This window comes from Pipra filicauda, unplaced genomic scaffold (assembly GCF_003945595.2).
Source record: "Pipra filicauda isolate LSUMZ 115617 unplaced genomic scaffold, ASM394559v2 scaffold45_size4122338_pilon, whole genome shotgun sequence".
Lineage (NCBI taxonomy): Eukaryota > Metazoa > Chordata > Aves > Passeriformes > Pipridae > Pipra > Pipra filicauda.
The window spans coordinates 1,709,062-1,724,006 of record NW_024104598.1 but is presented as its reverse complement, the minus strand read 5'-3'; the positions used below and the strand labels follow the sequence as shown (position 1 = coordinate 1,724,006).

General features: G+C 39.4%; 1 protein-coding gene across 9 annotated transcripts in view; it reads right to left on the bottom strand.

The window, feature by feature from the left end:
- The window catches only part of NAV2 (neuron navigator 2), a 391,388-nt gene that overhangs the window by 4,222 nt on the left and 372,221 nt on the right, over positions 1-14,945 (bottom strand). For all 9 annotated transcript variants that reach the window (XM_039385983.1, XM_027732440.2, XM_039385979.1 and 6 more), the window contains 11 exons: positions 12,814-12,967; positions 12,134-12,293; positions 11,553-11,653; positions 9,824-9,919; positions 9,494-9,662; positions 7,534-7,769; positions 6,160-6,314; positions 5,623-5,694; positions 4,948-5,144; positions 4,643-4,761; positions 192-395 (listed from right to left, as the gene is read on the bottom strand). In XM_039385983.1, the coding sequence (XP_039241917.1) occupies positions 192-395; positions 4,643-4,761; positions 4,948-5,144; positions 5,623-5,694; positions 6,160-6,314; positions 7,534-7,769; positions 9,494-9,662; positions 9,824-9,919; positions 11,553-11,653; positions 12,134-12,293; positions 12,814-12,967 (1,663 nt within the window). The remainder of the gene's footprint in view (positions 1-191; positions 396-4,642; positions 4,762-4,947; positions 5,145-5,622; positions 5,695-6,159; positions 6,315-7,533; positions 7,770-9,493; positions 9,663-9,823; positions 9,920-11,552; positions 11,654-12,133; positions 12,294-12,813; positions 12,968-14,945) is intronic.

The window sequence follows — 14,945 nt, the reverse complement described above, 5'->3', positions numbered from 1 at the left end:
GCAGAACTGTATGGGCTTTCTGTGCAACTGCATTCCCCAAGCTGACTTGATGACTTGCCCAGCAGCATTATCTTCTCATTCTAAAACTCTTAATCTCTCCTCAGATGTACTTCCATTGCTTTATTTCTGTTTCTAATCCCTAGAAACAAGGGAAACAAAACGGTTCTGCTGATTCGGAAATGAGAGCTTACCAGAGGATCTCCTTCAGCATCGCTCACTGGAACTTGTTTGCTGGTTGAGCCTTCCCGGGACACGGAGTAGCCATCAAAGCCCACGTCTTCAGGCCGCAGCTGGAGCAGAGGAGGCCACTCATGGTGCTGTGGGGTGGCTGCCCAGGGGTAGGTGTCCATGACCCATTTGGCAGGATCCTCCCAGGGTGCTCTCCTCCCATACAACTGAAAGAGCGTGAAACCATGTAAAACATTCCTATCAGTCAGCTATTTCATTCGGTGCCCATCTCACTGAAATGACCATGCTGCGCTTCTTGGATTGCAGGAAACACTTGCAAGCAGGGCTGAGTGTGAGATTTTCCTCACCCCCACAGCATACAAAGCTGTTTGATTTGAAAGCATTTGACCACCTCTGAGGCTGCAGTGCCCTTCTCTTGGCACCAGCTGAAGGAAGGGAGACCTGAAAATAACCTCACCTAATAAAGTCAACTTAAACTACGTCAATACACAACAGAAGCTATCAATGCTGACATCCGGATCACACCAGCAGCTGCCTGTGCTCACTGTTGGTGAAAACCGCGTCCAGGGAATGTGGAGGAGGGAATGTGAGATCTGTTTTCAAGTCAGAATTTTTTTGTATTCAATCAAGAAAAAGCATCAGCAGCATCTGCCTGTGGTCATGTCCCTAAGCAAGAAAGTTCTGTTTCAAAAACTTTTTCTGTGTTGAACAGACTGTGTTATTGAATCCCAGCATATTCTCCCTGTTATATTCCACTTGCCTTAATTACACAATACATTCATTTTAATGCCTTGTGACTTTCAAAAGCATAAATACAACTTCAAGTGACTTCAAAATGTTTGTTTCCACTTTATAAATTTCCCCATCAACATCCCTCAGCAACTGGAGTTCGTCACTGACATTTTGTCACTTGAATTCAGAGAACTGTCCCTTTCCTTTCTCCCCCTGCACAGGGGGAAAAGCAGTAGTCTAGCAGAGAAATACATCAGCTCTCTGTTGAATCTAAGACTATCTCACTTTCCTCATCACTATTTCTTCTTGGTATTTTTCTGAGTTTATACTTTGCATGCACAAAGTATTAAATTGCTCTAAACACCATCTGCAGGAAGGAGCAGGCCTAGCCTGAGCAGAAGTGCCAGCAGATGGTGCTAGGCAATCTGAAACACAGCCTATTCCACAACCCAAACTCTTCATCCTCGAGCTGTACTGTATTATTTTCCCAGCATAATATCTTCAAGATGTGGTCAACCAGATTTCCAATTTTAATCTTGTTCTCAAATTTACAACAATACGTGTCATTTGGTAAGTGGTGAGGATTTGATATTTTTCACATGTCTTTTCTCCGTCAAAGGTCTGTGTGGATCCTAGTTAGTTTCTGAAAAGTGGCTAGTAAGTAAAATTACCATTTTAGTATATGAAATCATCACACATCTTCAGCAGATGAGAGACTGAAAGACTCACTATTCCCTTCCATGGCAACCAGGTCTGTCCATTCCTCTCACTGGCATGTTTTCCAGGGAGCAATTCATGGGACAAGGATGGAACAGGTTGCTTCACAAAGCATCAAAGAAAAATCACTAAAGTACGAGTGAGGGTGGCAGGAAGCCACAGGGACTCCAGGTCCTCTTTCTGCTGGTGCTGCATTCTGCATCAATATATCAAGCAGGAAGAACTCGGGTTTTATACAACCTTCTAATTTGCACATCCCTGTTCTGAAGAACAAAACAGCTCAGCTCCAATGGGAGCAATTATTGTAAGGATCCATTTGGCTTGCTTGCATTTGATCCAAAATAATTCTCCAAATGAGAAACAAAAATATAAGAATAGCTCAGTGTAGATCCACAGAGATGACAGTGAACTTTAGTAGTTCACCTTTCCCTTCTGGCAGGCAATTTCAGGAAAGATGTGTTCTCAGAGGAGCCTCTGTGGGTGTTGGGAATGGAAAACAGCCCCAAATGAAACCCACATTTCTAGTATTAGCTTGTTAATTAGCACCACTCTGGCTACTCTTCAAGTACAAAAGTGCATTCTTATCTATCGACTAAACAAAAGACAAACTATTTAAATGGAGATGAATTGATGCAATTTGGGGAAATGGGACTGAAGCGCATAAAGAATCTAAAGCACAAAGTGAGAAACTGAAATCCTTACACCTGGAACACAAGCCATTCAAATAACCTAAGGAGTGATGCAGATATTGGGCAAAAGAAGCAAGCAAAAAGGTGTTTTTATCAATTGTTTTCTCTCTCCATTTCCATTACTACATTTTCAAGGCTTTCTACATGTACTGATGAGTGATACGTTTCAAAACACAGTACAAGGAGTCCATGTACTGCCGTGAGTATCAGTTTTCTCCATTTCAAGAGGAAACAAAGTCACCTACTCTCTCTTGTTGAAAAGATTACTGGCTCCCATTATCTCCCTTTATAGGAAGTTTTATGTGAAACAGTTCTCCTGTTCTATTTGTAGCAAAGTTCCCACATGTGTTCTGTACTCCAGGACCTATCGTTTTCCTCATGTCTAAAGAGTCTACCACAATTGTTCCCAAAAAAATGAGATCTCCAGGCACTGACAAATTTCAAATGGCAATCACAGTTTGCCCAAATTTTAACCAAAACTTGAAGAATTTGTGTATTTCATAGATTTGTAAGAAGCCATTAGTAAAAACTCAGTTTCCTATGACAGGGTTGCCTCGTCTCTGTCTCTGTAAACACATAGAAATCCCTGCTGTATAGAAAGCAAATGAAACCCAAGGTGGTTGTTAACAGGAAAATGTCAAGTCTCTTCCTTCTTTCTTAGTTCTTCTTCAAGTGCTCAGACTGGTACATCTTCATGAATTCTGCACTCTCTGTTGAGTACTCCCATGCAGGCAAGAACTTAACCCCAGTAAAGGGTATTGGATAGCAAAGAAATTAACCAACAAGCAAATCAAAACAAAATCCCAGTATTTTAAATATTTTACACACTTTTTTTTTTACATATCTTAATGGCAAGGCATCCTGACAAACCCTGCAACAGTGAGCCCTAAGCAGTTGTAGAACGGAGAGAATTACTTTTCACAAAGATGAAGGAATCATTCAACACAACTGCTTCTCCATGGAGCTCATACTTGGGAGTTACTGCATATTTCAAAAAGACTTCAGACACAGAGACATATGTGGTGGAGAATCTACTACTTCTCTAAGGAATATTTCATAACTGTTAATTATTCTTACTAGCAACATAGCATGTCTTGCTTATAGTTTGAATTTCTCTAGTCCAAACTTGTCAAACATCCACTGGACTTTTTTTCTGCAAGACTAAAGCAGAAGAGTAGATCAAGTAATATTTTACTTTACTCCTGAATAATCTGAATAGTCTGAGCTTCTTCTCTTTCTCACTGAATAATGCTTCCTGTATCTGAATGACAGCTACTGCTGTTTTTTTAAACCCTTTTCAGTTTTATCTTTCTAATGAGCCTTTTTACATGTAGAAGTATTACTTCCTACTGCTATCTGACGTAAATTGTAGCTTATGCCCTCAAAATGGCATTTGCCGTCTTACCAAAACACAAGCTCCCAATGCGTTGCCACAATTTCCTATTCTCCGTCCACCTTCAGCCCTTTTTCAATCTCCTGGATTCTCATTGTGACGCACCTTTTCATTTTTGTGCGTGTGATTTCACGTTTAGCTTTCATCCACATAATGCCCAGAACTTACTGGTATTTGATTAAATTAGGTGCTGCTGTGCTTAATCTGTGAACAGAGAACTGAAGAATAAAAAAGCCCTTTTTTTCCCCCTACTTTCATGGCAAGTTCATAGCAATCTTCTGCTGATCCCTCCTCCTTATTCCAACGAGCTTTATAGTCATACAGACACCAAGAATTGCGTGGCAATGCTTAAAAACATCCAAATCGCTGGAGTATGAACCAGTTACTAAGTACAGGCAATCAATGATGATTTCACTGCAGCCTCTGAAAGAATTATGAAGGAATCCACTAAAAAAATCATCCTGTATACTGAGAAGTAATCAAAACGTCACTGATACCGATCCCGTCACTCGTGAATACGTTTCTCTCCACACACAGCTTTGTTCCCATGTTGAAAGATTTGATTTACAAAGGAAAATCCTGCATAACAAAGTTAATGACCACAAGCATATTTTTCAGCTGCACAGTACAATTTTAAGGTGTGCTTCTGGAACACAGTATTGAAAGATATTTGTGTGTCTAACTCCCTCCACTGAAAACATCAGTAGCTTGGCATCTAATTACTTCTTCCACTCTCTGTTTAAAAAGCATTTAAGAGACTAATTCTGCCTGAAATTATGGACAATTTCGTTAGATTTTCACAGACATGCAGGTATTCACTGTGCAGACTTATATCTACAGAAAATGTTGCTGTTATTGAGTTTCGTACCCTTTTGAATAGATACCATTCTAGAGCTGTGACTTTTCATTTTTGCCTGCTCACCTGTAGCCCTTCTCTAACTGCTTCCAGAAGATATGGAATGATGGAGTAGTTCCACAGGTCAGTAAACCAGACTCGAGAACCATCTACATCTATTGGACAGGAGAGGAAGAGCCGTGGACCTGGAGAGGGAAATTCAGATATTACACTCAAATTACAGTCAGGATAAGCATCAAAAATAGGATCTATAACATCTAAAAGTAGAGTTTTAAAGAAACCTTTTTTAGCTGATATAGCACAAAGAAGGATACAAAGGAAATAAAATACATATATTTACATATGCCTGGGCATAAGGACAGAGTACTTACCAATAGTAACATCAGAGGAGCTGTGAGCCTCCAAGAATTTGTTCAGATGTTGCCAAACCTTGGGAATCCAATCAATAATTTTAACCAGCTCTGCATTCCTCATCCTACCACTGATCTCTGTTTCAATTAATTTTCTTCTCAAGAAACGGCCGAGAAAGCCTTTGACTGGCTCAGTGTGGTTTGCACATAGCACCCATCTAAGGCAGAACAGCAGAAATGGCCATTATTTCTCTTTCATGCTACCGAATGTAACTATTCTTGACTAAATCTCATTTCTTATTTCCAGATGATTATCAGGATCAAAATGGGTTACTCCAGTCATAGTTGTTTTTCAAGCAAAAGTTATTTGGGAATAGTTCACTAGATGAACCAATTTTTACTGTGCTTTGTATTAATTTATCATTAATCTCCATTGTCTAAATATTGTCTTACTTAAAAATTGGTAGGAGATCAAGTATCTTAACAATCCTCTGAAAAGTAAAGTTTTTGTGAACCCAGTTACTTTAATGACAGCACCATAACCAAGCTGCACATGTTAGGACAGCAGCTTGGGAGCAAATGGTATTTCTCTCTCAATTTGCTATTTCAGCTGATAAGAACAACTTCAGATGACTCAGTAGCCATTACTCCTTTGCTAGCCCACAAACATAAATGAGAAACATGAATAAACAGTACCTGAAATTATGGTGAAGTTGAAGATTAGGTGTTGAAGAGGTGGCTTGGTTCATCGTGCCAATAATATATGGACTATTAGAAAAAAAACCAACAAGCAAATCAAACTTTTTGAAAAATAAGGTTTTAGCAAAACCTCTACATTAAAAAAGGTCATTCAAATCTCTTTTGTCAAAGAAGGTTTTGTAGTTACTTGTAATTTACACTCTGACTTCTGAGAACAGCAAATTCTGAAAGCAAACCAGAAATCTCAAAACAGGACCTTTCACAAATGGGGTTTTACTACTAAAGATCTACATCATGAAGTGCATGCAAATTACTCAAACCCTCTAATACTTTTTTATTACTGATTTCAGAAAAATGGATCATTTTAGTAAGGAAAAAGACCCCTCTGAAGTACTGTCCATAATATGGACAGTCTGCCCATTTGAGCCCACATTACTACACTAATCTAGACTTTGGTTTTGTCATCAAATCCTGCAGCAGCAGTGCTCTGAGTGCAGTGTTAACATTTGCACTGTTATTGAATTATTTCCTTACCATTTGTGGTACTTGCAGTTTAGAAGTCCATTAAAGATCTCTCCTAGGGAGCTAACATGATGCAAATTATCCAAAATGATTACAAGGGGCATATCCACAGCGTTATTTTCACTGTTACACTGGTCTGCCAGGTTGGACAGGTATTGGCGGAGCTCCTGCAAAGCAGATACACAGAAAAGAAGAAAAAAAAAAAAGTAAAGAGAATGTTCTTCATATTCCTTGAAAATCTAATTAAGATAAATAAGCTTGGTAATAAAACCTGGAGCAAAAGAGCCTGACGTCTTACAAATCAGACATTTTCCACGAGAAAACACAAGATATGGTTTTCCTTCTCTTTTGTAGGTTATGGTAAAGATTCAAAGACTGTAACAGAAATCCTGTGTGAGATAAGGGCTTAAAGGGGGGTAAGATTTTGTCATTTGTTTTGTGCTTTTCATTCATGTTTTCCTAATCTCAGACCTAAGAGGTCTGAAATATGTTCTTCTTTCTTTTCAGGAACTCTCTCAACTCTCTCTGTACCACAGCAAACTCTGCATTCCAGCTACGTTTGTTGGATTATCTTGCAACTGTGTTTCTAGCTAAATACAGTCGATAAAATTAATCTGGAACAAAGTATCTCTTGTCAGAGGCCAAATTCAGATGCCTTCAGTAAAACGTGAAAGAGGATGAGCTTTTGGGGCTGCTGATGAGTGGCTGGGTGTGGTTGAAATGCTCTCAGCAGCTTTAAAGCACGTCTCAAATCATACCAGTGGTTTACAAACACAATTTCAGTCATCCCTTTCCTCCAGAGGAAAATATGCCTAAGGCCATCAAATGCACAGTTGTTTTTGTTTTGTTTTGATTTTTTTTTTATTTTAATCTAGATGATCACTGGAAGTATATTGAGCAAAACCAGGAGCACATAAAAAAGCAGAGACATGCCTTACCAGCAGAGGAATGTGCCTGGGCAACAGTCCCTCCAAACCCAGCACATGATTACAACTGCTGATACTTGCAGCTGCAGAAACTCTTGACAGCCTAGAGATGCATTTGAGAGTTCTGGGCAAAATGCCCACATGCAATAGGGATTGCTTAAGTCTCTGGGAATTTTATGCAGGTGTTTAACTTTCTGGGCAGTTCTCAGGCTCCTAACCACTTGAAACTCGTGACACCTTTAGGTTTTCAAATACACACCTGGGAGCCTGCTACTCCAGGCCCATAATCAGGAGAATTTGCAGTTCTGAAAACCTTAAATATTATTTCCTTCGGGATCAACACAATGCTTTAAAAAGAAAGGTAAGTCCAAAATGAGTTTTTGACGGATTGATAGAGGAGGAGTCTCATTTCAGATATATGGTGGGATGAATTGTGCAAGGATGGTTTCTGTGTCCTCACCTTACTGGATTTATGGTCCACATTGAAGGTTGCAATAATGCCATCAGCCAGCTCCCTGCCCTCTCTGAGGACCATGTACTCAGACAAACGGTTTGCCAGGTATGTTTTCCCAGTGCCACTGGGGCCAGATAAGATAATCCGCCTGTGTTCCATCAGGAGAGAGACATAACGCTGCAGGATAGGCTTTGGGATCAGGGATTCAAACACCAGACCGTCCAGACTGTTCTCACAGATATCTGCAACAGAAAAACATTCCTCATCTAGAAGCAGTCCCAATTTTTACCCAAATTACCCACATTTTTAAAAGTTTGGTTTTCTTGCTTTGTTTGGTTTTTGACTAAGTAGTTGTAATGCTGCAAAGCAATCCTGTTAGTAGAGTTTGAACAAATCAAGACTTTGTGAATGTACCTGAGCCAAATAATAGTAGGAGAAACACCCAAAATAACACTTACATACAGCAGATGTAGATCTGACCTGATCAAGCTATTTCTCACTTCAGAGATAAATTCCTTCCCCACTCTGGTATCCCTTATAGTTGAGAGAGGAACACAAAAAGCTGATAAAACAAGTGCAGAAGTGACCTGTGGGCTTGGTCTGGATCCTCCTTCAGCTTTTCTAAGTACTCAGCTGCATCCCTAAGGCCCTTTGAAAGCTGCCACACTAAATTATTCCAGGCCACAGTTTTCATGCCCAAACCATCCATTTTACAGCATTTCACCATGCATTCATCCAGAATGTACCTGTTTACTTTTGGATCAGTAGACAAAAAACACCCCCAGCTATCACCAACTCCCCCTACTTTCCCAAATGCTTGTAATTAAACTCCTTCTCTGTATGCTGATAGTTATCTCTTCTAACAGAAAACTCCTACCGATAAGCATTTATGCCATGTCAGCAGTCACTTTAGGCAGAATTGGCTCAGGGAAAATACACAGTGCTTCAAAATAAACAGTAGGAAGGGAAGTTGGTAGATCACCCAGAGAAATGTTTGCACCTCAGTGGTTACTCGGAATATTAAATATTTATATAGGCAGCTTTATATCTCAATGGTATATGTAAGTGATTTTCCATAAATTGATTAAATACATTTCTATTTTACTGAAAACTGTTATCACATATGATCCTTCAAGGCACAAGTCAAGCTGATGCAAGTTAAATATAAACTCAAATTGCAGCTTTACAGACACAGCTACACCTTAAGCCATATTTCAATTAGGATTTATGATTGGACAATGTATTTTATGTAAGCAGGATATCCTAGGTTCATGTCAAACCTCAACAAACTGAGGTATTTCACAGGTCATATTGTCTTCCTGCCCACAGATTTACTACCCACGTAACTGCTTTTTTACACCAATAGTCAAAAATCAAAGTGCTTTCAGTCAAATGGTACAGTCAAATTTCAAAGTTGATCTGCAGAATGTTTGGCAGTGCTCTCAATTTGAACGCAGATCTGTGCTTGAGATTTCACTGGTGTAACTTTGAGCAAACTGATGTTCAAAATGCAGCAGTTGAGGGTTTTCTCCTTAAACTTAGTTTCACAGTAGTTTTCATAAAAAATGGCTCCCAGAGAAACCAAATGAGAAACCATATGAGAAATATAAGTATGAAATTTTTATTAGTATTAGAGAACGAAACTGATGGGAATGTATTTGAAAGGTACTTTGCTGCTCAAACACCACTTTGCTGTGGTGTGAGATCTTCTCCAGGACAACTTCAGGCATCAGCTCAACATTTGTGGAGAAGCTGCTGTGTCCTATTGTTACAGGTTGAAAACTTTGCTGAAATTATAGACTTAGTGCTGTCTTTATCGAATGAAAATAGAAGGAAGTAAATAAAAACTAGGAACAGGAAGAAGCAGCACAATAAAATGTTTCTACTGCTCTGAGTTACTTAACACAGCAAGCCTTGATAAAACTGTGATTAGTGAGACCTCCAACAGACAGTCAGGTGTAATTACCTTTGATGGTAACTGAAATAGTGTTGTTTTCTCCAACCAGATAACCACAGGGCAGCAGCTCAGGGGTCTCTGCACTGTTAGTGCGTTTGATTTCTCCAATGCTGTAGCCCAGGACACTGTCTGAGTTCAGTCCCAGCTGGCTCACAGGATCCACATGGATGATGTACTCCTAGGGTGAGAAAGGGACACAGGAAGTTAGGCAGCACTGAAATCCTCGTGAAGTTCTTCTATGCTATACCAGTACTTATCCCAGCAAGTTAAATACAGTTTGGTACCATCAAAATCTAATAATAGGAGAATTGGGGCTCACTGCAAATTGTGCTCACTAACCTTAAACAACCGTCTCACAACCCCATCCAGAACATCCCACTTGGTCTTGCCACTGACTCCAATGCAGCCTATGAGGAAGGTGCGAGGCCTTGAATCCTAAAGGCACAGAAATAACTGTATCAGACAAGGATGTTTAATGTAATTAAAATGCTGGCTTCCCCACCACCCCTGCTTTATTTTTAATAATGGTTCATCTTTAGTACTCTGTATGGTGAATTCTGAAAGCCATATGAAGGCCTCTTCATATACTAAACATTTTTTCCAGTGTTGGAAGTCACAACTCTAAAGAATACTCAAGTGGTCTTGATGTTAAGTAAAAAGTATTTGTTAATCAATCCATGAACAATTCAAAAACCCCTGAGAGAATTACAGCTTAGCAAAAAGACAGAAAATAGATGTCAAGTTAATTTCTCCATGACTTCACAATCAAAGCTGTTACAGTTGCAAAGTTTATCCTATTTCCTTCTAGATGCTCCCAAGGGCATAGAAATCTAAATACATATATATATGAATTATACATGGTTATATGTATAAGTAGTAATAGAGAAAAAGTTATATTTATATATAACAACTTCTGTGTTATGTTTGATATATCACAGCATTTTGATAATTGTGTAACTGATTTCTAATGTAGATAAAAAAAATCAGAACAAATAAAATTTTTCTATTCTTCTACAGCCACACTCACTGTGAAACGTTAATTGAAGAAAAGCTAATTTCTATCATAAGACTTGAAGTGTAACTAAAATGTAAAGAACCATTTCCACATGGCAACTTAACTCACTCTGAGCACAGTGAAGTCCAATAGAATTACCAATGCAGTTTCACTGCTAATTTGCTTATCCAGAGCTGTAATAACTAATGCATAACTGGTATTTAATGGAAAGATTTGCTGAGTCCATTTTATTTCCAATTATTTAAATTTTTGTGTCTTTCCCCCCCCGAAAGACACGAACTTATTTTTTAAATACACTTTTACAGGTACTCAAAAGTGTGATATGGCAAGGTCATTGCTTGGCAAAGATCCTGCAGTACATTCATGCATGTACATGAGATAGGCTGCAATTTTACAAGATTTGAAATTTATTTGGGTATTTAGGATTTTTCCAATTACTCGTGAATGGAAAACATCTGAAAAATGTCATTCAAAACAGGATACTTGTACCAGAGAGGACAACTTGAACTAGAATGATAAGGTATAGATCTCCCAGTTTGGATTTGCTCAGTTCTTCCAGTTTGGATTTGCCCAGTTCTTCCAGAAGATTGGTGCTTCCAGCACTTCAGTGCACTTTCTATCCACAAACTGGATAATTTTCATTATTAGTTAAAATTGTATTAAGTTTAACACTACAGCCCAGGAGTTTTGCTTTTTGCTCTCAGGTTGCCCAGAGGAGCTGTGGCTGCTCCATCCCTGGAAGTGTTCAAGGCCAGGTTGGATGGAGCTTTGAGTGACATGGTCTAGTGGAAGGTGTCCTGCCCCTGGTAGGAAGGTTGGAGCTGGATGATCTTTTACAAGCTTTGTGCAACCTCTAAGATACCAGCCTTAAACAGATGCTATCCCAAGGTACAGACTGGTCTCCTGACCTCCTTGAAACCAAAAGAGTGGCCTTATTTACAAAGATACTACTGAAAGGCTCAAATTGTGACATTACCACCTTTGCAAATTTGAATTCCCTTGCATGTTCCAAAGTCACTTGTATTTCAAAGCTGGTGATGAAACATAGCTCACCTCCTTCCATTTCATTTCGTCCTGAAAGTTGACGACTATTTTGACATGCCTGCCTCCTTCTTTTCGGGCAGAGCCATCTCCAGTGTCATCTAACAGCATGTCTGTGAACAGGAAACATCAACAGCTTCACAGCTGGATCTTAATAACAATGAAGACTACTCTGGTTTATTGTAGTCAAACACAACATGTATGGGCTTCACATGCCCCGAGGTAAAACACCAGAACCGGGTTGACTGACTGATTTCCCTAACCAAATAATGCTCTTAAAAAGCAAAGGTCATTGAAAATTATTAGTCAGTTACTCTATATTTTCCTTCCTATGATATATTCCCCTGGCAAATGTGCACCATTAAATGGCTTTAAACATGACTTCTCACAGCTGAGGTCATAATTGGACACCTCCCACCTAGGGTGTAGCAGACCTATGACGATATTTAAAAGAAGGCTTCGTGCCAGCTCGTGACATATTTCCACACCTTGACTGCTAATAATTCTCATGCTTTCATTTTTCCATGGCTAATCAACCTAAGTCTTCCAAATACAGGATAAAACCTGCCCATCACCTTTCTCATTAAACTCACCAAGACTGGTTGACTCCGTGAGGTTCAAACTGTGTTGAGAGAGACCCACTGAATGTCTCGGAGAGGAGGAGATGGAAACCTGAGACTGGGCCCTGCTGCAGCTGCCATGGTTTTCAGATTTCAGCCGATCGTTTTCTGCTTTTAATTTTTCAATCTCACTCTAGAAAAGACAAGTCAGATGTTAGAAGGCACAGTGAAAACATGCTTAAAAGATAGCAACATAAGTAACTTAGGAATAAATCGTAGTTTAGCAGAAATGCAGTTTTCACAATGTTTTAATTGATTTTAATAAATTAAGGATTTTAATTATTACAATGTCCCTTCCATGAAACTTTTCAAAGTATCCTAGAATACATTAATACGTGGGAATTCACTTAACACTGAAATGCAACTACATTAAGGCAGAGAGCATGGAAACATTTTAAGAGTTTGTTGACAGTCAACAAAATGATCTCCCCATTTTGGGGTTGGAACAGTTACAGCTGCAGTCACGGGCTGCAAAATTCAGATGTTCAAGCTGACTTTTAATGAAGGTACAAGGATTAACACTGGCACAAACCTAAATACAACTTTCAGTAGGCATTCAAAACCTTCAAATTTACCTTCTTTACTGCGTAGCAGGTTGGCCAAACTTTACCACACCAACACAGGCTGCAATATTTGGGGTGGCTCTTTCTTACCTGCATTCTGTTCATGGCCTCCCGAAGCTGGTCTAGCTGATGAGCAGAGCTCAGGGCTTCCAGGCGAATATCAGTCAACTTCATCTCCTTGTCTCTCAGCTCATTCCTCAACTGCATCACTGTTTCAGCTTCACTGTCAGTGCACTCAGAAATACTGGAGGAGGTGGAAAAACAGACACTGAATGAGACCATTAGTTACTTTTCTGATGGTGCTTCTCCAGTGATACCATAAATCAGATTTTAAACAGGTCATGGAAATATTAGAGACTAATGAAATAAATATGTCTGAGGGTTAATTTTCTTGAATCAGCATCTGAAACAGAAATCTGGAAATCACCTACTATTGGATAGTCTTAATTTTTTTCATGGTAGTTGCCATAAAGGAAAACTTCTAAAGCCAAAATCTAAATAAAATAAGGGGGTGCAGGCAGTTAACAGCAGTTGGCGGGAGATTGATGAGTTCACAGACAGATTTAAAGCTCACCAGGTGTGCACAGCTGGGTTTCCCTGAACTGTTCTGGAGGACTTTGGAACTCTATACCTATTCAAGCACGATAAATTCCCACTTGCTTTAAAGAACTCATGCTTAAAAAATTTTTAGTGGCATTTTTCTTCCCTCCTCCCACAAAAAAGAAAAAAAAAGCTTCTGAGTGAGTAACACTTCAGCACATTCATAACTGTATCTATATAAAGATCAACTACACAGCTGCATGCTTTGAGGGAGATTTCACTTAACATGTCTCTCCCTAAATCAGGTTAATGAGAGACATTTTCCCCACCAAAAAGCCAATAAGCCAAAATACACAAGTCTTACTTGTGCTCTGGCCTTCCCTCAGTTCTTACTCTTTATTTACTCAGTATTTACTCTTTTTCTCATGTTTGTCCTTTTGTCTCTCGTGTCAAGGTGAGATGCATGCACACAGCATTTTGACTGACGACAGATGGGATCATCATTTGACAATCTTCTGGCCTAAGAGTTCTAAAGCATAACTTGCTGTAGTCAGCAGAAATGCACTGAGTTAGGCTCAGGAGACTGAAGAAGCTTTAAAACAAAAATCATAGGGGATTATCTTCTGCTACCAACACTTCATCACTGTTATACAGCTGGAAACTATTGCTATTGTTTTCACCTCTTCATGTGAAAACAAGTGAAGGGGAATTAGTCCAATGCATTTGTTCTGAAATCAGCCTGGAAGCTTTGGATGACCTATGCAAGGTCAGAAGCTGTCTGGTAATTAGATGTTTCACAATACAGCCCGTTACAAGTTTCTGTATTTATTTATCCTGCTCAAGTGACAAAATTGCTGACAGAATTAACATAAAACCTGTTTTACTAAGTTTTCCAAGCACATTCCAAAATGTGAGTTTAGACTCAGAACAGTGTGGTAAGGGAGTTGTTTAACTTTATTTCACAGGTGGCCAAGGAAAGGACCAGGCACAGGTGGCTGGGGAACTACAGAAGAAAAGAGGAGTGATCACCTCCATTCACCAAGCACAAGCTGTTACATGAGTTCCCCTGTATCACTAAACCATGCTGCTTGATTTCCTTACCTTTATCTGAATTTGTCAACTTAATTGGGAACTCATCATGGCAGAATAGTACAATACGTGCTGTCATTAGGCAACAGAGAAACAAAATCCCAATTGGACCTGGTTTGTTTAATTAACAGCAAGACATCCAATTAATTTTGCACATCAAGGTCACCCTGGTTATAAATGCTCTTCATACTCAGTATGTTCTGCTGAGAGAGAACCCCAATGAAATATTAAATTACACTCCAGTAATGACACAATGATTTTTGGCTTCCTGGACACTAACGCAAAGGTACTGGGCTGGGACTCAGCTTACGTATCTTTAATTCCCTTAATACACAAATTCAACATTTCTGTCCTCTGCCTGTAATCTCCTTTGACTACAGAACATTCAAAATAGGCATTAGTTAGAAGTGATCTTTGCTCATTCTTCTGCCAGTATGACAGGATTAAGGACTTTATCCAGAACACAGCCAGCCCCACATCTCCCCCAGGAGATAATGTAAGGGATACTTGGGAGAGAGACAGATCAGTGGTAACAGACCAGCCCTGATCCACAGGACAACCCTGTCTGGCCCAAGCATGTCTTGTGCTGAGGC